At 44.8% G+C, this 26,938-nt stretch overlaps 1 protein-coding gene across 3 annotated transcripts in view; it reads left to right on the top strand.

Annotated features, from left to right (window-relative positions):
- The first annotated feature begins 5,760 nt into the window (after positions 1 to 5,760).
- The window catches only part of Cdyl (chromodomain Y like), a 136,865-nt gene continuing 115,687 nt past the window's right edge, over positions 5,761 to 26,938 (top strand). Inside the window, exon 1 of one of the 3 annotated variants that reach the window (XM_052156707.1) lies at positions 5,761 to 6,260. In XM_052156707.1, coding sequence (XP_052012667.1) covers positions 6,237 to 6,260 — 24 coding nt within the window. In that variant the 5' untranslated portion in view covers positions 5,761 to 6,236. The remainder of the gene's footprint in view (positions 6,261 to 26,938) is intronic. The other 2 variants (XM_052156708.1, XM_052156709.1) reach the window with 2 other exon arrangements.

Here is a 26,938-nt window from a genome sequence, read left to right as displayed (position 1 = left end):
GAAAAATAAAGAATCCAAGTTAAAAAGTACAAGTTTGGAAGGTGGTAGGAAGATGCTAAAGGCACTTGCCACTTAAGCCCGACAGTCTGAGTTTGGTTTCTGGGACCCATGTAAAGGTAGAAGGAAAGAACTGACTCCACAAAGTGGTTCTCTGACCTCCACATGTGTGCCGTGGCATGTACTATGCCTACAGGTATACACCAGGCTCACATGCCTAATGAATAAAGAAATAAATGTATTGAGACAACATTTCACTATACAGCTCTGTCTGGCCTGGAGCTCTCTATGTAGAACAAGCCGGCCTCTAACTAATAGAGACCTGCCTGCCTCTGCCACCCGAGTGCTGGGACTAAAGATTTAGATCACTGCTCTGGCAAAATACCTTATTTAAAAGAATCAGTCCATTATTTTAAAAAGTGATTTGAAAGCAATATAATTCATACATAACCGACCGCCTAATTTCGTAAATTTTACTGATATTTTCAAATATTAGTTTTCGAAAAATTCAACATAGCTCAATATGTAAAAATATATTATATACTGCCAGGTGTGGCGGCTCTTAGTGTTTGCCCCAGCACTCAGGAAGCAGAGGCAGGTGGATCTCTATGAGTTTGAGGCCAGACAGTTCTACATAGTGAGTTCCTGTCTCAAAACCAAAAACAAAATCACACACACACACACACACACACACACACACACATGTTGGTCTAAGCCATTGCATCTCAAACATTAGCATGCATTAGTCTTTCAATGGGCTTTACTTAGCCAAGTAGACTGCTATGTAAGTGCTTTTATACTTTCTTTTGGTAAGAGGATTTGGGAATTGAACCCAAGGCCTTGCTGGGCAAGTATTTTATTATGGAACTAAAGTTTCAGTCCAGAGACTCAACTCTTCTAACAAGTTCAAAGGTGCTGCTGTTGCTGCTGGTGGTGGTCTGCGGACCCACCCTTAGATAAGAGTGATATGAAATAAACCAAGCGTTTGTGTTTTCGTGGGCCTGTCTGGCTCCAGCTTTACCTCCGTATACTCTTTGCATTAGATTCCAGGCTCATTTGATTCTTGCTCAGCCCAGGCTAAGTCTGGCTTCTGGTTGCTTTTGGTTACCTTGGTATTCTTTGTTTTCTTATGAGCCAAAATGTCCTCCGGTATCTTCAGTCTGAAGTGTGTGTGTATTTGATGAGTAGAGGATTAGAGTATCAGTTAAGTGATAAATGTAATTAATTATCACAATAATTCAAGGGAAAGTTACTTGCTGCTTTTTCAAGGATCTAAAGTGAGTTGACTCTCCCTAAAGTCAACCAAAAAACAATGGATCTGTGGCTATTTGTCTTTCCTGTTTTCAGAAGATGATATACTGTGCAGAGTTATTAATTTAAAAAAAGAGCTTCCTTGCTCTCATTTGATAGAAATAATTTAATAAAATATAATGGTTATTTTTGTGAATCACCATGAACTAAATAAAAAAGGTAAAGCATTTAAAACCATGTATTAGTTGGGAAAGAAAATAACCCTTAGCCCGGCGGTGGTGGTGCGCGCTTGTAATCCCAGCACTCTGGGAGGCAGAGGCAGGCGGATTTCTGAGTTCGAGGCTAGCCTGGTCTACAGAGTGAGTTCCAGGACAGCCGGGGCTATACAGAGAAACCCTGTCTGGAAAAAATTAAAAAAAAAAAAAGAAAAGAAAAAAGAAAAAGAAAAAAAGAAAAAAGAAAGAAAGAAAAAGAAAGAAAGGAAGAAAGAAAGAAAGGAAGGAAGAAAGAAAAGAAAGGAAAGAAAGAAAAAAGAAAATAACCCTTGCTGGGGATGTGGCTTAGTGGTCTAATACTTACCTAGCATGTTTCAATCCCCAATAGACTTCAAGAAAAAAAAAGAAAGAAAGAAAAGAAAATGACTCTCAATTGTAAATTGCCCAGTTTAGCTGTGGTGGTTCCTCAATTGAAGAGAAAATTGGTGAAATCAAATGTAAAGAATCGTCAGAGCTGACCTCTCTAGAGCAAAAAAATTAAGTGGTGGTGCTTGAACAGGAAGCAGTAGTATGGTGGTTTGGGAGAGATGTCAGCTAGGTCCTGGCTAGATAGGAAAGGAGAGGCTGCCTCGGAAATGGGAGATTGACTACTCAGCCAGGGAAGGAAACGGGCGTGAAAGCAGAAATCAGATGATATTGGTTGGCTGGAAAGGTGCTCTAGTATACACAATTTAAGCTTTCAGGAAAGCAAGAATGTTTGTCTCCAAGCGCGGGAGAGCACATCATCTGACGACTTCCTGTTTGCCTTGCTCTCATTTTCTTCCTAGTTTTGAGCTGCTCCTTTCTCTCCCTGCAGGTGATGGAGATGGGAATGTTACTTAGTTTTGTGGAATGTTTAACCTATAACAAGAGTGTATTTCATTTTCTTTTAGCTTCATTATGTTTAAACAAACCAACTCAAGGTCCCTTCTTCATAAAATCCATAATTAAATTCTGAACTTTAGAGGCAGTAGTCAAGATGGAGTGTGCTTTTGGGGGTACAGAATTGCTGTAGGCAATCTTGATCTGCAGCCTTTCACAACCACCCATCCTGAAAAAGCCTTTGGCTCCCAGAGGATTTGGCGCTTGATTTTGGCTTCTTTTGTCTTTAAAGCCCCATCCCCCATCTCCTCCAGCATGCCTTGGGATTCAAATGTAGATAGTATGCAGATTATTGGGAGAATAGGACCAACCGAGGCTGCCTTGGCCATTGAGGGAGAAGGAAGGGAGAGAAGAGGAGACCTCAAAATTTTCAAGTTTTTTTTCTCAATTTCTCAAGTTTTCAGCCATTGTTCTCTAGTGATGGGAAATGGCTGTGGTGCGTGATCTCAAGAGTTGTATTCAGTGGTACTGGCTTGTGTGTTTCTGGAGAAAGAATAAAGTGGACTGTTTGAATCTCCTCCACTGGTTCAAGTCAGGTAAGAGTTGAAGCTTATCGATATGTGTCGTAATTATGTGTGTCCACTGTCTCTCATGTTGACCACTTCCATAACCTTGTAAGGTATGCACTGTGTGCCCTGAACTTACTACTGTGTGGTACGAAGTTTGGGACAGTCGTCCTGAAGAGTTTGGGAGTACTTCCACACCCACACACGTGGTCTTGGTAACTGGTAAAAACTGCATTATTTCATAGCGATGGTCCAAATTCAAAGCCACGATGCGATCTTAGGCATCTTTACTTTTCTTATAAGCACCGATAAAAATGTTTATATTAAAAAGTGAAGGAGGAAAGCGACAAGGTCAACTTATCTTCAATTTGCAAAATAGCATTTAATAATCCAGTGGTTGTTTCAAATGGAGGGAAACGAGGAAAGTCAGGGAAGAAGGGGGAAATGGATCGCTGAAAATGTCCAATTTTCCATCTCTAGAGGAAGCCACCTAACACACTGGAGGAGAGGCAGTTGGTGCTGAGTTTAGGAGAATGGCTTGCTCCTGCTTTGGTGGAGTCCACCAGGGGTTACTATACCTTCAATGCAGAGGGCTAATTGTGGATAGTCATAATTTAGATCTTCGATGTTGTCGAGTGTGAACTTTCCTGGGTTACTCTGCTCAGGTTTTTATCTCTCCCAGCCCCCAGTCTGTTTTTTTCCACCACGGGGAAGAGAATTATTTGACTCTGTATACTAGCTCGTCTTCTGAATATGGTTGCTGTGTCTCTCCATCCTCTTGTCTCCTTGGAGGTAGGAGAGGAATGAAGGCTCTTTAGAGATAATACACGGTGCAATACCTTGAAAATGGTTAATAGGTTCTGTCCAGAAAGCGGCAGTGATTAGTGTGAAGGATAGAAATGTTTCTAGTTATTTTGGGGTCCACTCTTGGACATAGGTTTGAATGTGAGATGTTATCTGCTCATGGTACGTCAAGGATCTGGTTTTTCTTCAGTTTCCTAGTATGTTTGCTCGTCACTTGAGCACTTGACGCGCCAAAGGCTTTGAGACGCCTTTGTATAAGTCCTAATTCTTAGCTTAACGGGGAGTTTAACGATTATGCTGGTGAATTAGTATAGTAGGACATGAGGTGATCCTCCAGTGTAGCAAACAAAGAAACGGCTAAGTGAGAAGGAGGCCTGTTGGAGGAGGGACAGCATTGGCTGAGCCACCTGTGAAAGGCGGAGCTTGAGGTACCTTAAGTTGTCGATGAGTAGGACTCCTTAACTTGTGGTTCTTGTTTAGAAATCTGATTATGCTTTCTTTGGCCACTAAAATTCCAGATCACGGAATATCAACTTATTTCATATGTAGAGTGTAGTGTTTGGAGTAGGGAATTCAAGTTTGAAGATGAAGAATGGATAAACAGTAAAATTACTGAGATAGCGCTGCAATGGAGTGCATCGAGTGCTCTGGGGGGGGGGGGGGTCCTCGGAGAGAAGTATGGAAGACCAGGCTTTCGAGGTGATGGTGCTAGTGGTTTTAAGGTTCAAGAGGGCTTTGCAGGTAGAGTCACAACCATCAGCACCTTCGCGAAGACTTGGCATTTGTACTGCGGGACACTCAAGGAGCTGGAGTGTTATTTGCCCTGGGTATTGGGGAAAGGCAGGGAACTAGACGTCTGTGGCTGTTAGAATGCTGTTGTACATAAACTTGTTGGGTTTAAAGAAGAAAACTGGTATGAGGAGACCGATGTCTGGGAGGTCGGTTAGGATAGAGCTCTGAGGACTGGGATTGGATACCAGGGAGGAAATATTGGAGGCAATGGGAAGTGACGCTGACTTCCAGTAGGACTTAAGGGGAGAAAGTATCGGTAGTGCTCGAGGGAACGTTCCATTCATTGTGTTCCTAGCTCTTTGGAGGAAGCTAAGTCCGTAGCCTCTTTCCCTATAGTCGTCTGAGAAACGTCCAGTTTCCTGGCAGATGAGCTGTTCTAACAGGGCCCACTCTACCCATTTCACCAATAACATAAGGAAAGGCCAGCCCATTGCAGCTGACTGAGAGGGAATGTTGTCTACCCGGTCCCTACAAGGAACGTCACCATTGACAGCTTCATTTCTTTAGAACGTAGACCTCCTGGAGTCCACATACAGAACACTCCTCTCCGCTCCCCTTAAGGGGAGGTGGACACTTAGGAGGAACCCGAGGCCTGGCGTAGGGAAGCTGCGGGCAGAGTGAGACGGCCGCGCCCTCGCGCCGCCCTCCCCTGTGCCCAGATCCCACCCCGGTAGGAGGCCCAGCTGGCGACACGCGGCGGGGCGCGCGGTCCCGGCTCCGGGTCTTGGCTGCTGCCGCCGGGGCGGCGGGCACGTGGCAGGGCGGGAGACTCCACCTGGCCACGCTGCTGGCCCCTAGATGGCTGGCGCTGTCCCCAGCCGGCGCCCGCTGCGGGAGCAAGGAGGCATCTGCTGCGCTGTCCCGGTCACAGGCGCTAACAGAACTGCTGCTGCCGTCGGGTCGCGATTTCGGACGCGAGCCCGCCAGGTCCTTTACTCAACTTTGGGTCGGGTTACCTGCCCCGGCGGGCACAGTCACAGTTCTCCGCGACTCTCAAGCACCGCCCGGTCCCGCCCTCTGCTGGGCAAAACTAGCTCCCACGTCCAGGCAGGGCCGGTGGGAGGTGCCGTGGCGACATGGACCCCGGGGAGCAGGACTTGGGCAACTCGGAGCCCCGCCCACGTCAACTGGCTCCGCCCACCACGATGTGAGACCCCGCCCACCCCGACCGACTCCTCCCCTTCCTGCCGGCTTGCACCCTGCAGCCCGCCGCCCGCGCCCAGGCCCGGAACGGAGTCCCTGCTCCCCTTGGCCGCCCCGCCCCGCCACCTCCCACCCCTCCCGCGAGGGCGGCCCGAAAACCCGGAGCGCGGGAGCACTGCTCCGCCGGGCCGGGCGGCAGCACTGGGCATGCTCAGTAGCCGGGGCAGGTTTTTCGGTCGCAAGTAGGAAGCTTTTTGCACTATACCGGAGACCGGGAGCCACGGATCCCGCCGCACAGCCCGCACCGTAGCCGCGCCCGCCCCAGCCCGTCCAGCCCCTGGCGGGCGCGATGAACCCGCGCCTGAGCCTTAGCCGGCCCGCCGGGCACTGAGCGCGGGCGCCCAGGGCGCGTTGCGCAGCTGCTCCTGCGCACAACCCCGCTGCCGCCGGCCCGCACCGGCCGCCCGGAGCAAGAGGCTGGTCCGTGCACTGCGCCCGGCGCCGGCCGCGGAGCAGGAAGCGCAGGCCACGCAGGGACCCAACTGGAACAAAGTGTCTGCCGCCGGGTGCCGCGCCCCGACCCCGCCGCGCCCCTGCGCCGCCCACCATGGCCTCCGAGGAGCTGTACGAGGTACTCCCCTCCCCCCGGCGGCGCCCCCGGCCCGCGGGCCTCCGTGCCCGGTTTGCTGGACGGGAAGCGTGCGCCAGCCCCCGGAGCGAGCGGCGGCCGGAGGGGCCGACGGGCGGGGGCGCCGGAGTTGCCGGGCCGGGGGGGAAGTGGCGCTGACACGAGCGACTTGCTCAGACTCAGCCCAAAGTGCTGCTGGCGAGGGGAGTCCGTGCCTGAGCGCGGCAGGGTCCGTGGGCGGCGCGGGGGTGCTTTTCCTGCCCGTTTGGTCGAGCCTGGTGGACAGGGTGTCGCCTCACGGGGGGCCCGTGCGGCTGTCTCCACTCGGGTACTAGCCAGAGAGATGCAAAATTTCGCACCGAAAATACTGAACGCTGACCACATGCTTTAATTAGGTTAGCATTGTGGCCGGAGCCAGGAAATTGAACTTAAACGCCGATGCGCTGTCGTCGCAGCCTTGCGAGTAGGAAAAGGGGTCTAAGAGTCGAGGCGATGAGTTATGGGTGATGGGTCTGCCAGCTTTAAGTTTGAGAGTTATCGGTCTGGATCGTGGACGTATTCTGAATGTCTCCACATAACTCCTTGACGTATTTCAAAGTAGACTTCCTGGGAGTGCAGAAGGGTAAAAGCTGTGCCTTTGGAATACGTTGTGGATTTCACATATTTATAAATTCATCTTTTTAAGAGACTTAAAACTTTCCGGATTCTATCCAGACTCACCTTTATGATGCCTTTAGGAACTTGGCTGTTTAGGGATTGAAATGGGTATCTGTAACTACAGCCTTATGTGATCCTTCCTACCGCCTTCAGTGTGTGTGTGACTGCTTTCGGCGTGGACTGAAGCTTTGTTGACAACAATGAGAGGCTTGTCTCAACTTTTTGATTTGTTTTTGTTGCTTTTCAAAAACACATGTTTACAAAAGTCCTTTGAAGGAGGCAGCCTTCTGTAGACCAAAGGGAAGGGTGTTGAGTGCCCTTTATTTGTGCTTCAGTATACTGTACCTATCATTGAAAATTGTCTCCCCTTTTCAACCATTTTACACATTAGCAGTGCCCCCACTGTATTCAAGATGCTCTCTTAGGTCACTGGGGAATATGAAGAGAAAGTTCCCCTCTCCAAAGAAGGCTTGCTTCCAGGAATGGAAGTGTCTTGATGGGGACCAGCACAGTAGAGGCTAGGATGTAGGCAAGATGTCTTACCAAGTCCTGGAAAGTACAGAGTGGTACTGAGCGTGATTAAGGTGGGGGGACTTACTGTTCACATTAGATCATTCTTTGGTGGTAAGCCAAAATGTGCGTTCACTTGTGCGTTCACAGGTGAGGTTTTGGGGGGATTCTAAATATTGGCCCCATTTGGTATTTGGGGGGGAGGTGCACATTATACATAAGTTGTATCCTTCGTGGGTAAAGGAGATGATGCACACTGATCATTGTTGTGTTAGGAGTTAATAAAGTTATTCTGCAAATTCTATAGCTTCCTGTTTACTACTCACCATGTTCCTGACAGAAGTCACTTAGAGATAAATAATGTTTTATACGGAGTTTGCGTTCATTCAGGGTGATTTTGAATACCTGTGGTATGGAGGTCTCATAGGGAGAGGCATGTGATGGGAAGCAGCTCTTGGGGAACAGAGAACTACAGTGCAAGTAAGTGGTGCACCTGGGCAATAGCAGGTTTGAGTCTGGGTCTTTGCTTAGTTTGTTTTGAGGGAAAAGGTAACATGGAGATATGATGGAAGTGATGAAAGCCATTGCAGGTGTGTTCTGGTTAGTATCATTTAGGCTTCCTTCTAACTTCTTTACTTGGAAACATCGTGACTGTGTTACAATTAAAAGTTGATGTTGAAGGGGTAGTGGCACAGCACTTGGGAGGCAGAGCTGTGAGTTCGAGGTCAACATGCTCTACAGAGCTAGTTCCAGGATAGCCAAGACTATGAAAAAAAAAACCTGTCTGGAAACAGCCAAAATGACAACAGGAAAGTTGATGATGAGGTTACACACCTGTAATATCTCAGGACTCAGGAGGCTGAGACAGGAGGATCAGGAATTTCAGGCCATTCTGGGATGCATGTGAAGCTGTGTCTCAAACAAACAGGCCAGGGAGAGGGGTTAGCAGGTGAAGGAAGGCTCTTCCCACCAAACCTCACTACCAGAGTTTGGTCAGTGTCCGCTTACATGGTGAAGGGAGAGAGTTGACTCCTACAGATGTCATTTGGAGCCCACACACAAACACTCAAAATGTAAAATAAGTACATTTACAGAAAGGTTTGGGGGGAGAAAAGTGATGTTTGGAAGTTTTGCATAGTGACTGAGAGTCTGGATGTAGAGTCAAATAACTTGTTACTGAAGTCCAGTTGTCATGTTAAGTAAATTAACCTTGAAAATTATTTCCTCATCTGTGGAGGTGGGATCAGTGCTTCCCTTAGAGAGCTGGGGGCTTTATATGAGGAAACACATAAAGCACTCTCTACAGCAAGCATGTAGACAGAGGTACTAGCTCAGTCCTGTTCTATAACTAATCTAAAACGCTCAGTCATGTTTTTGTTTAAAAAGATACAGCGTTGGCGCACAGAGGCTTTATTTGTCCAGTGGGAGTGATACCCAACTGTAGATGAACTCTATGGTCTGTCCCACAGGGCAGAACACCATGTGCCTCACAGGCCAGGTCAAGGGAGAATAGTTTTGTTGTGTTTTTTTCTGTTTGGCCAGAGCCTCTACAGATCTAGAAGAATGAAAGGACTTGCCCTTAAGTACCTGCCTTGATAGGAGGGCGGGTTTTCAGGAGCCACACTGGGTGGTCCTACCAATCGCTAAGCCTTCTTTCTCACTTATCCTGGAACCCAGTATATAGTAGTAGATCCTCAGTGTGACTGAGTGACTATTGGAACTACGTTTTTTGTGAATGAAAAACAAGGGAAGAATCCGAAAAAGGGTAGAACATGAGTCTTTAGAGAGAATTTAGAGAGCTTGTTAGCTGAACGGTAGAATAGGCCCTGTATCTCCAGCAGCTGGGGCTGAGTGAACTCATTTATGTGTGTATGTGTCGTCTCATATCTAGTCACACCTTATAGTGCCTGTGTAAAAATTGGAGAACAATTTTGGAGTCTCTTCTCTCCTTCCAGTTGTAGAACTCAGGCTTGCTCGCCGATGAGCCATCTTGCTGGCCCAAAGCCTATTATTAATCATAAATAAGAATACAGGTCTTGTAAAAGACCAAACATCAGGGCTGAAGCAATAGTTCAGCATCCAGAGGACCAGGGTTCAATTCTCATGGCAGTTCACAGCTGTCTGTAACATCAGGTCCAGGGGATCTGAAACCCTCACAGAGACATACACAAAGGCAAAACACCAATGCACACAACATAGAAATAAATAGTTCTTTAAAAAGACCACACATTTTGCATTTTAAAGTTTTAAAAGTCTGCATTTGAAAAACTGTTATGTAGTATGCTTATCACGTACCACCTGATGTGTCTATGTACATCTGTGCATTGTGCAATCCCTTAAATGTGGCTTGTTGACATCGTGTCTCACAGTTACTTCTTGTGATGAAAAAACATACAGGTTGAAGATTTTAAGTAACAGTATGCCCTCATTCCACAGTCACCATTGCTGTACAGTAGACTCTTGAATGTGCTCCTTTGTTTTACTGTACCAACATTTTCCCAGCCTGTTCTTCCTCAAACTGTATTCTCCTTCAATCTCTTACATGACTACAAGCTAAGTTCATGGTCGGTCCATCTGTCTGTCTTGTCTTGTCTGTCCTTGACTTATTTGAGCATAAAGACTTCGATTTTTCTCAGTGTCACAAAGGACAGAAACTTCTTTTTACTGGTGGAATGGATGGTCTTCTGGGTACATATACCATACTCTATTCCTTCTTTGATGAGCTCAAGTTCACTCCATATCTGGGTGGTTGTGAACACTGCTGTAGCAAACACAGGGTGTAGATGATGCCTCTGCAGCGTCCTGGCTTTCAATCCTTTGGGTCACCTGGAAGATCGCCTTCTCATTTCTTGAGGACCCTGTGTGCAGTTTGACTACAGTGCTTGTGTGCTCTACGGATCCCCACCATCACCGTGCAGAGATCCTTTTTTCTCTGTCCCCTTAGGATTGGTTATCTTTTGTGTTTTTCATAAAGTCATTCCAACAGAGGACACTATGTTGTAGCTTTTAAGAATTGATGATTGTGTGTGAGGATATGCGCATGGAGGTCAGAGAAGAGCTTTGTGGCATCGATCCTCTTGGTTCCAGGAATCGAACCCATGTCCTTGTGCTTGTGTGGCAGTGTATTTACTCACTGGGTCATTTGGCTGGTCCAGATTGGGGTTTCCGCTGTGCATTTTTCCTCACTGTTGATGTTGAATATTTTGAATGTACCTGTTAGCCAGTTGTGTGTCTTTTAAGAAGTGTTTATTTAGATCTTTAGCCTGTTGTTGTTGTTGTTGCTGCCATGTTGTTGGATACTTTATATATTTTCGTTATTAACTTATCAGATATAAGTTTCCAAGTATTTTCTTCCATTCTGGAGGGAGGCTGCCTGTTTTGTGATTTTTGTGCAATCCTGTTTTATCTGTTTTTGCATTCAGTCAGTCATTTCCTAGAACAGTGTCTTTGTGCTTCCCGTTTTGATTTTTTCTAGTACTTTTATCATTTGAAGATACCGGTTTATGAGTTGGTGATTTGTATATGAAAAAAGAGACCCCCCCTTTACAGATTCTCTTCTTCTGCATATAACCACCAGTTTTCTCTATACCATTTACTAAAGAAACCGTCCTTTGGCCTTGGCTCCCTTGTTGGCAAGTCTGTTGAAAAACCATTTGTTTATAAATGCTCGGGTTTGTTTCTAGGCTTTCTGTCAGTAATCCGTGAGGTGAGTCTGTTTTATGCCAGGCCATGCACCTCTATTTATGATAACATTGTAGCATATTTTGAAGTCCGTGTGAAGACTGTAGGTTTGTTCTTCTAACTCAATTACTTTGGCTGTTTGGGAACCTTTTCTTTTTATGTGTGAGTTTTAGAATGTATCCTGATTTCATAAGGAAGGTTATTGGTGTTTTGATGGGATTCCCACTTACTTTCTGATCACAGTTTGTGTTACCGTTATTTTTACTGTATTATTGATCTGAATCCATGAACATGGTATATCTTTACATTTATTTGTGTCTTTCATCGGTGTTTTGCAGTCTCATACTTCTATGTGTGTGTCTGGTGCTAGGATCCGTGGTAGACAGTCTTGTGCATGACAGGCAGGTACCCTAACAGCGAGCTACATACAACCCCTGCCCCGACAGAGCTAAGTTCATTCCTAAACCTTTCACCTTATTTTACTATAGCTGTTGCAAATGTGATGACATATTGGGTTTTTTGGATACTTACGTGTATAGAAACTTAAGTGTATAAATGTGGTTTTGTATGCAAAAGGGATTTTTTTGGTGGAATCTTTGGAGTTTTCTGTATGAAATGATATTGTATGCTAACACAGCTGAATTTCTTTTCAATCTGAGTGTCTTTGTTTCTTCTGTTTGTCTAGGACATTCAGTATGCTGAATAGAAGATGTTTGAGAGTGAATATCTGTCTTGCTCCAGATTTTAGAGGAGGAGTGTATGACTTTACCTGTTGAACATGATGCTATCCATGTTCTTGTCATGAATACCCTTTATTGGGCCACTACTCCCTGAGGGTCTTTTCCTGAAGGAATGACACTTTACCAAATGCTTTTCAGCATCTGTCGAAATAATCATATAGCTTCTGATCTCTGTTCTGTTTATGTGATGTATCTGTTTGGGGGGGTCAACCATCCTTGCATCTTAGCATGAATCACTCTATGTTGACGGATTAGTTTTCTTTTTTATTTTCCACTGAATTGGGCATGCTAGTATTTTATTGAGGATTGTTGCACCTATATTCCCTCGGACCATGAGTTACAGCGTTCTTTAGTTGTGCTCCGGTTGTGTTTGGAAGAGCTGAGTTGTGAAGCTGTCAGTCTTTGCTTTCTTTCACAGGGGACATTTCATTGCTTAGTCTCCTTACTCACTACTGGTTTGTTTAGGTTTTCTATTCCTTTATATCATTCAGTCTTGCTTGTGTATGAGCCTTCACATTGGTTTTCTTTTAGGTTATCCCCTTGATTAGTGTATAGCTGTTCATAAGTCTTAGGAGCTTTGTATTTCTGTGTTTTTTTTTTAAACTTTTTTTGTGTTTGCTCAACTAAGGGTTTGTTGATATGGATTTTAAAAATCTCTCATCCCCCCCCCCCACACACACACACACTCCCAGTTTCTATTTTATTTGTTTCTGCTAATTGTGATTGGTGCCATCCCTGAACTGGTGCCCTGAATTCTGTAAGAAAGTAGGCGGAGTGAGCCAGGAAGCAGCACCTCTCCGAGGACTCTGCATCAGCTCCTGCCTCCCGGTTCCATCCTTGCTTGAGTTGTCCTGACTTCCTCCAATGATGGATTTTGATCTAGAAGTGTCAGCCAAATAAACCCTTTCCTCACTACCTTGTATTTTGGTCATGGTGTTTTCATTGCAGCAGTAGAAACTCTTAAGACCCCCAGGGAAGGCTATTTCTCTCAACTCTCTTTAGTTAGTGGCTTAATTTTCTGTGTAAGGTTGATGCCTGCTGATGTTTCCATGTGTACTGAGCAGGGTCGTTGTTCTTGTTCAGCTGCCTGTCTTAGGCAGCCATGTTGATAGGACTTAATGGGTGTAGCTTCTGACATTTCTAGAAGACACGGTCTCTGGCTCTCACAACACCCCCACACCCACCCGATTACCAAGCCTTAGGTTTAAGAGTTATTTTGTAGATGTATCAGTTGGGACTGGGGTCTGCAACTCTGCATTTTGGTTGGTTATTTTCTGTACTGATCTGGCTGTTGCAAAGAGAAGTTTCCTTGATGAAGGATGAGCACTTCACTTATCTTTGTGTATAAGGTCAAATATTTAGAATGTAGTTAGGGATTATGCTGGCTTAGCAAAGTGGAGGTTGCAGATTCTCCTCCAAGCTTCTGACTTCACTAGCCCTGGGTAGTTAGCATGAGTTTCTTCTTGTTGAGCGGGTTTTAAGTCCAGTTAGAGAGCTGTTGGCTGTCACCAAGGAATGCATGCCGCTACTACCCAGATGGGCTTCTTCTGCCATGCTGATGGTTGTGGTTCCTGGGAATCATGGCTGGGTGGGACTGTAAGTTGCTTCCTTCCTGTGGAAGCTCTCGAGGCTCTCCTTGTATAATGAAGGCTAGTCTTCAGGAAGCTGTCAGGTCAGTTCCTGCCCAAGGTCCTCCGGGCCCTCCAAGTTGCTTTTGGTAATGGTGTTTTATCAGCAACAGAAAGCAAACTAGACATGTATCTTTTTCTTAATACTAATTTTGTATGTTCTGCTTTGTGGTTACCGTTGGGTTTATAAAAAGTCATAGTTATCGGAGATTATTCTTAGCTATTAACAACATATATTTTAGTGTAGTATTTTATTAATTCTTTAAGAATTTCATAGTGTCTTTTGAACATATTCACTTCCCCATCACTCCTCCTGATCCCCAACTTTCTTACCCATTCCTCTATTGTTTTATTTTAAATAACCCATTGAGTTTACACACACACACACACATACACACACACACCTACCTACATATTTCACACTCAATAGGATAGGGCCACCCACCAAGGCATACAGAATTGACTTATCAGGAGCCACACCCTTAAACAGTCCCACTGACTGTCCCATGTGCTGAAATCATCAGCTGTCCATTATTCTTCAACTGTTATGCCTTCAACCAGGCAAAGGCCTGGTGAACCTCTGGGTGCTCTATGCCAGAAGGTTGGTTGGCATGTTCTTGTGTAGGTCTTGAGTTGAGTGCATCATGTCCTATCATGTTCACTCTGGTCCTCCTAAACTTCTTAAACATTTTTTTCACCCTGTCTTTGGCCATGTAATGGCCCCTGAGCCCTCGGGAATGGGCGTTGGGATGGTAGTGGTGATTTCAAAGAAAACCAGTTCATTGGCTTTTTCTTTTTCCTCTCTTTATTTTAAGTGGGTTGTTTTCTTGCATTTCCAAGATATGACTCCATCATCTGCTTTCTCATCATTCATGAAGAGCTTGTCTGTATCTATTGGGGCCGAGTTTCATCATAGGAAACCAGTCTAGCCTTGGAGATTGGTTTTTACTTTGGCATTCTGTAGTTTTACTACACTGTGTTGTATGACACTTATTACGAACATACTTGGTATGTTGCACTGCTTCTGTGGATTTGTGTCTTATCTATTATTGTCTTATCTTATTATTGTGTCTTGTTTTATTCTGTCTTCAAATATTGCTTCTTTATATACCCATACCCATTCTCCTTCCTTTGTTGAGTCTCGCTGTCTGGCCCCATCTCTCTTTAGACTGACTTCCTCTTGCCCCCAGCCTTCTCAGTGCCTGTGTGCACCAGCACAGCCGCTTCTACTCCCCTGGGATTCCACCTAGGCGGCTGTTGAGTCTTCTTAGTGTCTCATTATTGATTAGCCTCTCATTTCCTTCTCCTTGATTGTGTTTCATTTTTCGACTTCCCTTGTTGTTGCTGTTAGTTTTCTTTTTGTGGGATAACCTTGTCTCTCCTTGACCCTAGCTTACAGTTCTTTTGAACTGAGTTTACTTTGATAATTCCAGTTCAGTGTGGGGGCGTGGTGAAAAAAATGGGAACAGTAAAAGCTTCTGAATGTGCAAGAATAAAAAGCAAATAAATGCATGATGAACTCTGGGTGTTGCTGGCCATGCATACCTGCGCTGCTCTGGGTGACCTCACTGGAGCTACAGCCTGTTTTGGATATATAACAGCGACACGTTGTCGCGAATGCTGTTACCACACACAATGCTAGCTGCCCGACACACTGTGGCACAGATCTGAGACCTGTATGTTATGGATTATTGCAGTGACATACAGTGTTTGTATTATGCATGCAGGTTTTCTGTTCTTTAAGTTAAAGTATAATGGTTTAATTATGGAAAAGAAAGACTTTATATGTTTCTATTTTTATTCTGTAGTATATAAATATTAAATTAGTATGTCCTTGGAGTGTATAAGTTAGAATATTTGATTTTAAAATTGTTTAAATTGTTAACTTGAGTTTCATAAAAGTATTAAATTTTGCTTAGGATTAGGACAGACCTTCCAACACTTCCTGAAATAGCTCTAGACAGTCTTCTCTCAACTTGTACAATGTATGTAGGTGAAGTTAAGCAATCGAAATGACCACTTAACTCTGATGAACATTAAGGATGCTGTTCTGTCCTACAGTATCAAATATTCAACTAAGGTGTTGTTCTTTAATAAAATAGTGCTAAAATTTGCCCTCATCTTTAATAAATGGTAAAATTATATATCAAGTAAGTGTTCTAAATTAAGATTTACCAATTTTTTTCTATCCATTTTCTATACCTGTGTGTCCAAAGTTAAGAGTTTCTTGGATGAAAGAGTTATTGGTGGAGTAGTTTTAAGAAGCTGTGTGCTGTTATTTAATTCACCCATTTAGTTTTTGGACAGCGTTTTCTGCTATGAAATATTCTGGGCGACTGTTGCTGTCTTCCTTTACCCACTTGTTTCTTGTGTCTTTGGTGCAGTGATCTTTACTCCTCGCTTGATAAATGCCTGGTGGAGGTAACTTATGGAAGGCCTTATTTGGAGGCATAGTCTGATCAGGGATCCGTTTATCATAGTGTAGCGGCAGCCGGGCCACTCACAGGAGCGAGGCTGCTGTCACCTTGTGTCTACAAGCAGGACCCGCAGAAGAATGGGCACTGGTGCCCAGGTGGCTTTCTCCTTTTGTGTTCTCCAGAAGCCCAGCATAAGGAGAAGTGCACCAACACGTAGGGTCTTCCCTCTTCAACTAACCTAGTCTAGAAACTCCCTGGCAGATGGGCTCAGAGGGTGTCTTCTTGTTGATTCTAGATCCTGCCAGTTTGGATCAGTATTAGCTGCCATGGGTGTTGGTCTATTTTTATGGTTTACTCACTCTCTGAGATTGGAATTGGAGGTGTGCCTGAGGTTTTCCTTGCTTCTGCAAGCCCAACAATATGAAGAATTACGTCATATTAAAAATGTGCTTATTTAGATCAGGAGTCCTCAGAACTCTCAGACCTGTCATTTGCTGTGGCTCCTACATCAGAAGAAGCCCCTGTTGATCTGGAACTTGTAGTTACAATGACAAGGTGGACAGTTTTAGCCAACACTGTATTAACCTGATGATACTGATGAAATACAAAGTGTAAACTGGATGTTGTGGGGACTGTTTATGGAACTGCAGATGTAGTTGCTCCTGCCTAATTTGCTGTGTGAGCACGTCTTCTCTAACTTTTCTTTAGCTGACGCTGGCTTGCTCTGAGCTTGCCAGCCCCAGCCTCTATCTTCAGCAAGCCTGCCCAGCAAACTTACTTCACTGACCTTGAAACAAAGAACTTCTTCCTTCAGTGTAGGACCATTTTGTGTCACACCATAGCTGCCCCTTTTTACCTTGTTCAGTCCCAGGTATGTTGTATAAATTTTCTTCTGAATCGTTAAATGTGCGTGCGCGCGCGCGCGTGTGTGTGTGTGTGTGTGTGTGTGTGTGTGTGTGTGTGTGTGTATGTACACCTACGTATGGTGTCTGGAGACATGAATGTAGTAGACATTGTTGTTACTGAAACTACTAGTGCTTGAAGTCTAAAAAGGCAGTTTATATATGATAGTGGTGCATTAGGTGTTTGATTTGGCAACAGTCTTACCAGGCAGGTATTTTGGAGGTAAACAGGAATCTGAAGTTTGCGTAAATTATTTGAGAGGAGGAAAGATTTTTCCTAGAAATACACTGCATTGCTGTTTTTTTTTTTTTTTGTGAATTCATTGTTTTTATTTTTATTTTTTATTGAATATAATCTTATAATGAACAATGAATGAAATTATGATGAATAAAATCATTACATTTTAAATGCTAAAACTTTTCTGGTTTCTCCCCTCCCCCAAAACCCCCAATCCCTCCTCCCACCCTCTGCCTCTAAGTATATGCCCCTCCTCCCCCTGCATTGCTGTTATTAAAATGAAATATGGGGCTGAAGATGGCTCAGCAGTTAAGGGCACTTTAACCGCTTTTCCAAGGAACTAGATTCAGTCGCCCGCACCTTTATCAGGTGGCTCACAAAAGCCTCTACCTCCAGCTCCAGCTGATCCGGTGTACTCGGCTGGCCTTTATGAGTGTCTGCATACATGTAGCACACATGCATACACTCAAGCACACATAAAACGTCTAAGAATCTTTAAAATGTGTTTTATGTTTTCATTTTTGAATGAGATGCGTGGGAAGGGGTGTTTTCTTCCAATAACAGTGTTAAGAAGCTGAGGTCAGCCCCAGGCTCTGCAGAGCGAGCGCGTCTGCGTGTGATTGCCCTCTGTAATCGTTCCTGCTGAATTCAGTTTTCTAGATGATCCATCCTTTCCCACCATTTGTTTGGGAAAGCCCAGCACTGTTGGTTGCAGGCTCTGGACATTCTTTAGTTAAAGTGTACCTTTCTTCTTGTCAGTAATTTACTGTTAGAACTTCATGGAATAGATGCAGACCGGAGCGTTCCCTAATTTACTGTGTAACTAATCTCAAGAGTTCAGCTCTTTTGCACCTGAGAGAACTAGGGGACACCCCTCCTCCATTCTTTGTCTGTAAAAATAGTGGTATATCTCATGTGCATTGTTCAACTCTGGGACTCTCTGGGGACTGCCTAAGTTGATACTAGTCATGGCGTACTTAGACTTCACAGGCTTCTATAGTGTAATCTAAAACATAGCAGGAACATAGATCTGCTATCTGTGACATCAAGGCATCTATGTGACTCAAGGTGGTGGGACTTTTGGGTCTTGGGCTAATAGTTTTGTAGGTCCTGAGCAGCAGGAGAGCATAGTATGAGGTGTGTTTATGCAAAAGTATGTGTTGGAATGAGCTGCCTAGAAGGACTTTGCAGAGCTTTGGCAGATAGATGGTAAAGTTAAGGTCATTTTTATGGTCTGTGTTCTCCAGCTTTCACCCACGCCATTTATTCTGACATCAGTGGAGTGAGCGAACATCCTCCTAAGAAGCAGAGATGGACGGGGGCTTGAGTGACTATAGCTAGCCTCACCTGTTACTTCTCATGTTCCGCTAGCACTCTGATGAAACTCTGATGAGACTAGTGCTCGGTACTCCATAGACCTGGGAGGGTTGCTATGGAACGGTTTGAAATGTTCCAGGAAGATGCTCCATGGTAGTGGCTCTGTGGAGCCTGTGGTCTCCTGCTGTTTGTAATGTGTGTACCCGAGTTTGTTTTAAGAAGCGGGAAACTTGCCCATTGTCTTCTAGAACAATCCTTAAAGAAGTATAAGCTTCTTTATAAGGTGATGTGTCTGTGAGATTTGAAGTGGTCAAACTATCTTCTGTCAGTAATCGTTTCCAGTGCTTTAGGGCTTTCAGGCAGCTTATCCTGCTGGCTGCTCGGAAGGTGCTGTGTTTGTCTCAACTCAGCCTCTGCTTAGAAGGCCATGGTCAGTGTCTGCAGCTAGTGCAGTGTCTGCTTCAGAACGCTGCCTTACCCATGAACAGAGCTGTCAGCAAGCTGTGTCTTCCAGAGTGCTTTGGTTTGCATCAGAACTGTCCTCGGAGGCTTGCTTCTTAAAAGCTTGATAGAGCGCAAACCTGTGGCATTACTGCAGAGTGCTGGCCCCTTTTGAATGGGGTTCAGTGGGTGGGATGGGGGCCATGGTTAAAAGAAACCTTGATCCCTATGGGCTGTCTTGGAGGGAACTGTTAGGATTCTGGCCACCCCCTTTCTCTCTGCTTGCTAACCACCATGAAGTTTTTCTTCAAGTTTGATGCAGTCTTGAAATGTTTATGTCCAACTTGGTCATCTGCCTCGGGTACTGACCAGGCTCCCTTGTCTGAGTTTTTCTGTCCCCATGTCCTGTGTCTGACTTGATGTTATTCCCCACTGCTCTCTACTTTGGCTCTGTACTTGCTGTCTTGCAGAGCTCTGGACCAGAGCAGGGACCTAACTTCCACTTTATTTACCTGCATTCTTATCTGTGTGTTCTAGGAGTTTGCTTTTCCTATCTTATACTTCAGGCATCTGAAGTGTAAGCAGCTGAACTGCCTTTTTTGTCTTCTGACTGGTATATATACTCCTCTCTGAAAATGTATAGGTACTGCTTTGAGCCTAAGAAGAGGTGATTGTGTGTGTGTGTGTGTGTGTGTGTGTGTGTGTGTGTGTGTAAGGGTGTGTGTGTAATCATTAGCAAATGATTTGTTGTGCTTTTCCTCAGACTGTAACAGAATGCCAGTAGCATCTGTACCCCTAAAACGATGGGTAGTTTTGATCCCTCTGTTGTGCTTCTTCCTGTTCATGCTGTTTGTCTCTACAGTGTCTCCCCAAGGCTCAAGTGCCTAATGGGAGTTGTCAACAGCTTTTAAGAAGTGGGGCCTAATGGGAGGTCTTTAGGTCACTGTGGGGCTTGTCCTTTACAGGAATAATGAGAACTGTCCTCTCGCCTCCTACTAGCAGGTAAACAATTGGCCTTCAGCACATGCTCCCTGCCACAGCCTGAATGAAGCCCATGAGTTGTGTGCTGAAAGAAAATCTTAATTCTGTAAGAAGTCTCTCAGGCGCGTTGTGTTGCAGGAATAGAAAGCCGAGTGATCCACACATGCATGCATGCATACGTACGTACATACATATGTACGTACATACATACATACGCTATCTTAATCTATAAATTAGGCATGGTAAGAGAGCAAGCAATTTCTCTATGGAGTTGCATGGCTGTGTGCGCCCTCGCTGGCTTATGCACCCCATCAGAGTGCTTACTTGTAGTTGTCCAGTTTCACTTGAAGGAGTAGTTTATATCTCTATCCGACATGTCTTAATTCTTAATCTCTGGGGCCATTAGGTAAAAATACTTAACTGTGAGCCCTGTGGTAATTGGTAGTTTTACAGCCCAGATGGCTATCAGGTGACCAATGATAAGTAGTGCATACAGTCAGGATATGTTGTACAGGGGCTGCCGCACACATGCAGGCTTCTGTCGGATTACATCATGCTGATCATCGTGGTGTGGGGTTCTGCTCTCTGCTCTCCTGTTGATTCTTTTTTTTCTTTTTCTTTTTTTTTTTTTTGGATTTGGTTTTTTCGAGACAGGGTTTCTCTGTATAGACCTGGCTGTCTTGGAGCTCACTCTGTAGACCAGGCTGGCCTCGAACTCAGAAATCCGCCTGCCTCTGCCTCCCAGAGTGCTGGGATTACAGGCGTGTGCCACCACTGCCTGGCTCTCCTGTTGATTCTTACCACTCACCTGTCTACCTGAGTAAGATCTGTTTTCAGATTAGTGTGTCACTAGGTTCTGCTCCTGTATACCTTCTGAGCATGTTCTGGTTAAATGGATGGATACATATGTGTCAGCTCCTTCCTAAGTAGCTTCAGGTTTGTAGTGGTAATGCAGAATAAAACTTAAAATGTCACAGAATACATTTCTTTCTTTTTTTGTTTTTTGTTTTTTTTTTTTAAACAGATTTTCTCTATGTAGCCCGGCTGTCCCAGAACTCATTCTGTAGATCATGCTGGCTTCAAACTCAGATCTTTCTGTCTGTGCCTCATAAGTGCTAGGATTAAAGATGTATGCCATCACCACCTGGGCTGTAATTTTTTTGTATTAAACTGTATGGGTGTGTGATTTGTGTGTGTACTTAGCTGCATGTGCTATGGTATCGGTACGGAGGTCAGAGGACAACTTGGTGGGGTCTGTTCTCTCTTTTAGTGCTAGAAATGATACAGTTTCTTCTTCATCACTTCCACTTTCACACTGGTTCCAGGGTTCAAGCCCAGGTGTGCCAGGTTTCTGTGGCAAGCGCCTTTACCTACTGAATCAAAAAATGAGCCCTTGTTGAGATGCATGTTCTCATGCTGGTAGGAGGAAATCAGATGTTAACCTTCAGGGCTGTAGGGACACTCCATAGGTACTCTCCCATTGTGAGAAGGAAGGTCCCAGGGAGGAAAAGAGCACAGTGGTGGCAGCGTGGTGCTGTAGGGAGCAGCTGTTCTAACATACTCAGAGTCACAATCCCACTAAAGAGGAAGGTGACACCTTGGGAGCTCATCCTGGGGCTTCTGGGGCTTATTCTGCTGCAGTGGAGGGGTGGGTATGAGCTGAGAAACGGCTTCAGTAGTGGGTCAGGACTCTCCTCACGACGGGGCAAGTACTCACTTTTAAAGGAAGCATTGGGACAAACAAGGTCATGTGTACCTCTGATCGGACTGTCTCTCTGTGCTCCTAGCCCTTGCTCTGGCTGATGGGTGGGGAGTAGAGGTAGGATGGAAATACTCATCCTTTTCCTGGGCATCGGGACCGCTGTCCTCACCCAGACACGGGGGTGGGGTCACATCTGAGTGTGGCCCTCAGCTACCTGTGCATGGCAGCAACCTTCCCTGCCCTGTCAGCCATCAGCTCTGCTCTTCAGGGACCCAGGGTCTAGCTGATTTGCCCTTTGTGCCTGCTGGTGGCCGTCGGGAACCATCCCCTCTGTAATGTGTCCTGAGCCAAAGTCTCTCCTGCCATGGAGCTGGTGCTGTTCCCACTGTCTCTGCATGCTTCTTCTGTGTTATTCCTTGTTCCAGGGATTGCCCAGTGGGGTGACTTCGTGTAGATAGTGGTTCTCAACCCGTGGCATGTGACTCTTTGGGGGGGGTGGTGGCATATATTCAGATACCCCATATATCAGATATTTACATTATGATTCACAGCAATAGCAACCTTACAGTTATGATGTAGCAATGAAATGATTTTATGGTTACAGTCATCACAGCATGAGGAACTGTTATTAGGAAGGATGAGCGACAATGATTAGATCTAGATCTTTGGTTGGGAGGGTTGTACTTTAAACACAGACTTTTAAGGCGGAAGGTAGAAGATTCAGGAGACAGACATTATCCAAGTTCTCACTAGGCCTTTTGCTTCTGGCCAGCATTTCCCTTTGAGCATTCCTCCCAAACCCAGAGGATATTTGGTTATCGAGCCCAAAGACCGTGCTATCCATTAAAGTCCTTTTAGAGGGCTGGAGAGATGGCTCAGCAGTTAAGAGCACTGACTGCTCTTCTGAAGGTCCTGAGTTCAATTCCCAGCGACCACATGGTGGCTCACATCCATCCGTAATGAGATCTGACACCCTCTTCTGTACAGTGTACTTACATATAACTATAAATCTTTTTTTTTAAAGTCCTTTTAGACCGCCCTAGCTGTTTGTAATCAGAGCATACTGGAGGTAGACAGGATCTAGCTAGCCTAGGCTACATAGAGAGATCTGTCTCAAGGAAAGAGCTCTGGATGCTTCATGAGTTTTAGGGGCTGGTGTACCAGTGTGTGCAAGAATCAGCTGCCCTTCAAAATAGTTGAGGATCAGCTTTGGAGTCTAGAGTTGTCCCCAAAGCTCTGTAATGTTCCCCCGGCACTCTAACACCAGCATGACACTCTAGAGAGAAGGCAGCTGGTGATTGGCATCGCTAAGCCCTGAAGGTAGCAGCCTCTTGAGTCTTGAACTTTGTGGAATGTGGGCTACAAAGGGCTGGGTATTTTGAAAGGTTTTTATACATTAGTGGCAAAACGGACTCCACTCTCACAGCCTATGTCCCATAGCTTTGCAGGAAACACGGTGTCTGTCAGGGAGAGGGAGATGGAGAGGGTGAGTGGAAGATTGATGCTGACCCCTCTCTTTCCTCGCCGGCTGACTGTTTCTTTAGCCTTGCCCCGCTTCATGCTCTACCATTAAGAAAGGCTCTGTCCTGGTTTTTATGAACACCATCAGGTGAACAACACAATCCTTCCTTCTGTCTACAGCAGCGGTTTTCAACCTTCCTAATGCTCGGCCCTTTAATACGGTTCCTTGTGTTGTGGTGACCTCCAACTATTTCATTGCTACTTCAGAACTAATTTTGCTACCATTATGAATTGTAATGTAAATATCTGACTTGCAGGTTATCTGATATATGACCAAAGAGGTCACCATCCACAGGTTGAGAATCACTGATCTAAAACAAGCAACCTCCAAAATAAATGGCCACTTTGCTATAGGTTCTTTTTCCTCAATGGAAAACCAGGTTCCTGCTCCCTCGGTACCTCAGCACAGGGCTCTAATAGAGAGTTAAGGTTTCTGGTGAGGCAGGATCTCAGGTATTCCAGGCTGAATAGGACATGCTAGGTAGCCAAGGAAGACCTAGTACCTCTTTTTATTTTAATCCTAAAATAAAATCATACAATATATTTTGACCATATTCTTCCCCTTTCTCAGTTTCCAGATTCCCTCACCCTCCCACTGATGGTCTTTTTCTCAAAAACCTCCCAACACATAAAACAAAACACATAGAGTCCATATCATGTTGGCAAACCATTCCTGCCCATTCCAGCTGTCCTTGGAGTGTGGTTAATATACCCAATGCCATCCCATTGAAGAACCGACCCCCTCCCACCCCATAGACATGCATACTAGCTATCAATTGCAAATAGCTTCTTGGTTAGGGCTAGGACTTGGTACCCACTTCAAAAGTTTGCTATAGTGACCTTGAACAATTTGCTTGTTAGGACTCCATCGCCCAAGTGCTGGGATTACAGTTTTGTGCCACCATACCAGTCCTGGGGGGTATTGGGAATCCAACCCAAGAGTTTGTTGCTTCACTAAACCCATTCAGGTCTTTATTGTCTGTGGACATCACCAGTGTTTGTGATGAATAACAAATATTTGGGAAGATTGATTTTTCTCCCTAGTGATCTCTTGGATTTATAATAGCAAGAAGCTGTTTACACTTTTGATAAGTATCCTGTGTTTGTTAAAGGTGATACTTGAAAGGCTTGACTGAATTGTGTTTTTGAAATAATGAAATGTTTTCTTTAATGAGACCATGTCTTCTTTTGTTGCCCAGGCTGGCCTTGAACTACTGTTTACAATATTTTAGCTTCTCAAGCTGCAGGGTCACAGCTTCTAATGAAATCTTTGGGTCTCATTATGTAGTCCGGGTTGGCCTTGACCGCACAGAAACCTGCCTGCCTCTGATGATGAAATCTTTTAATGTGAAGACTGATAGCTTAAAAACACGATTTTAGTTGCTAATGTTCAGCTTACAATTAAAGTTTCATATTTAAATTGGCATCTGTTGCATGCTTTTGTAGAGTGCTGTATAGAGTCCAGGATGGGATTGTTCCTCTGTGGTGGCTGTTATTCTGTTGTGTCTGAGGTCTTCTGAGATGCATATTTGTACTTCATGACATGGAATCCCTTGGTTTTCTTGGAGAACATTAGAGATTCAAGGATTTCCTAAACGGCAGTAGTTGACAGGTGATAGCCGTTCCTTTAGGGAAAAGTGTGTGTGTGTGTGTGTGTGTGTGTGTGTGTGTGTGTGTGTGTGACTTGTGATCCTGGGTAGTAGGAACTAACCTCAGTACCTCTAGAAGAACAGGAAGTACTGGTAGCTTCTGAGCCCATCACTCCATCCCCTAATATTTTGTATTTATTGAGAGAGGGGAGGGGGCGAGACTGTGTGTGCATGCCATAGATGCCATTGTGTATTTACACAGATCAGAATGTGAGACGTGGTTCTCTCCTATCAAGTGGGTCCTGGGAATCAAACTTGGGCTGTCATGCTTGTCAGCAAGGTTCTTTGCCTGCTGGCTCTGGGAATCCTAATCACCATCTTCATCTTCCTTTTCCTTCAGTGTGGCCATATCTGGGGGTGGGGAGTGTTTAAGTAAAACACACAACAGACTTGACTATTGCTGTTGTGGGAGCCAAATAAGGCTTGGCTCATTCCCAATTATTTCACAGGCAACCAGTAGGTTTCTGTGCATTGCATCATGGAAATCTTTTGTGTGGACAAAAAGGAGTGACTAATGATGGAGTAGAAAATTAATAAACTTTTACAAGATGAAGGTCGTCTGTAAAGAAAGGCCACTCTTGAATCGGCATGGAGAACAGTTCACAGTTCTTAACCCACTTAAATTTAAGATGTCTAAAAAGATGCACAAAGCATCATTGAATACAAAAAAACAAATCAGAGATTGGATTTGTTCGGGCAAGTTGATTGAAAATTTTGTCTGAGGAGAATCAACAGGAGCTTTCTTTTAAATAAAATTTAAGTATAAGTCATGATTTGACATGTGTGGTGACCCTTGGCATTTTTATGTGCAAAGGTGGGTTTATAGTGTGTTTGGGTGGGGGAGGCCTGAGGCTGATGACAGCCTTCCTCAAGTACTCACCTCACCAAGACATGGTCTCTAGTTGAACCTAGACATCAAGTTGAATCAAAGCTTGGTAACCGTGCCCCTAGACCAGCTTGTCAACGCTACAGTTTCCCTCTCTGGCCTCTAGGGCTGGTATTACTGGTGAGTTACCATGTCCACCTTAATGGGCTCTGGAGATTTCAACTCTGGTCCTCACCCTGTGTGATGCTAACCACTGAGCCATTTCTTCAGCGGTTTTTAGTTTTGTTTGAATATGTGATGGTGGTGGTATGGGGGTTCTTGCCTTGTTTTGTTTTTAGACTTCAGTTCAGCCCTTTATGAGTTTTTTTTTAAGGGACTGGAGCAACGGGTGTTTAGAGACTTACAGAGGACTTGTCCAGGATGAATGTTAAGGTGCAGTGTATGGGGCTGGAGTGATGGCTCAGCCCTTGAGTGCTTGTCCTTTAGAGAATCCAAGGGTTCAGTTCACCTGTGCTGGGTGCGGGGTGGCTCGCAGCTGCCTTCAGTTTCAGCCTCAGAGGATCTACTGCTCTCTTCTGGACTTCACATGCACGTGCACACATGAGAATACATGTACACATATACATAAATATTTTAATTTTTAAAGGTTTTGGGGTTTGTTTGTTTGTTTTAGTTTTTTAATTTATGTGTGTGCCTTTTTACCTGGGTTTGTATGTGGGTGTAGCAGCCAGAAGAGGAAGCTAGAACCATTGGGACTGAAGTTACAGGACTCTGTGAGGCTTCTGAAGTGGGCAATGGGAACTGAACCCAGCTTCTCTGTTAGAGCAACAAGTATTTGTAGCCACTGAAACCTCTCTACAGCCCATAAAATTAATCTTTTTAATTTTTTGAGAGAGAGAGAGAGAGAGAGAGAGAGAGAGAGAGAGAGAGAGAGAGAGTAAGAGAGAGTAAGAGAGAGTCTATAGGTTATATATTTAGTGTGTAGAAACCCAGGAGCTTGGGCTGTTGTGGAGTGGAGAGGAGCACACCTGAGTCTGGCGATGTTTCCTCTTAGGGACACTGTTGTAGGGGAGTCCTCTTTGCATTTGCATAATCATCAGCCTCACTTACCACACAGTTCATTGCCTTTGTGTATTCCAGAATTTGTTTCTCACTTAACGAGGGAAGGTTGGGCACTTTAGAGGGTATTCATTCAAAAGATTCGTCTGAAGGTTGCTGTACCACAGAGAAGGTTCTGAGGAGGCGCTCTGCTGGCCACAGCCTCTTTGAAATAATGATTTGTCTGTCTTCAGTCACTGTACTGTGTGCTGACTCTGACCCAGCATGCAGAATCTCATCTCATTCACTTAGTTGTGGTTTGTGGTTGGGGTTCTGTGTACGCCTGTTGAAAGGAAGGATTGACGAGAGAGCTCCCTGTCCATTCTCCAGAGACTGAGCACTAGGCATTGCGTAGCATGGAGGACCATTAGTC

The sequence above is a fragment of the Apodemus sylvaticus genome, chromosome 14 (genome assembly GCF_947179515.1).
Source record: "Apodemus sylvaticus chromosome 14, mApoSyl1.1, whole genome shotgun sequence".
NCBI classification, from domain to species: domain Eukaryota; kingdom Metazoa; phylum Chordata; class Mammalia; order Rodentia; family Muridae; genus Apodemus; species Apodemus sylvaticus.
The sequence above is the reverse complement of the archived record's forward strand: the minus strand, read 5'-3'. Positions and strand labels throughout refer to the sequence as shown.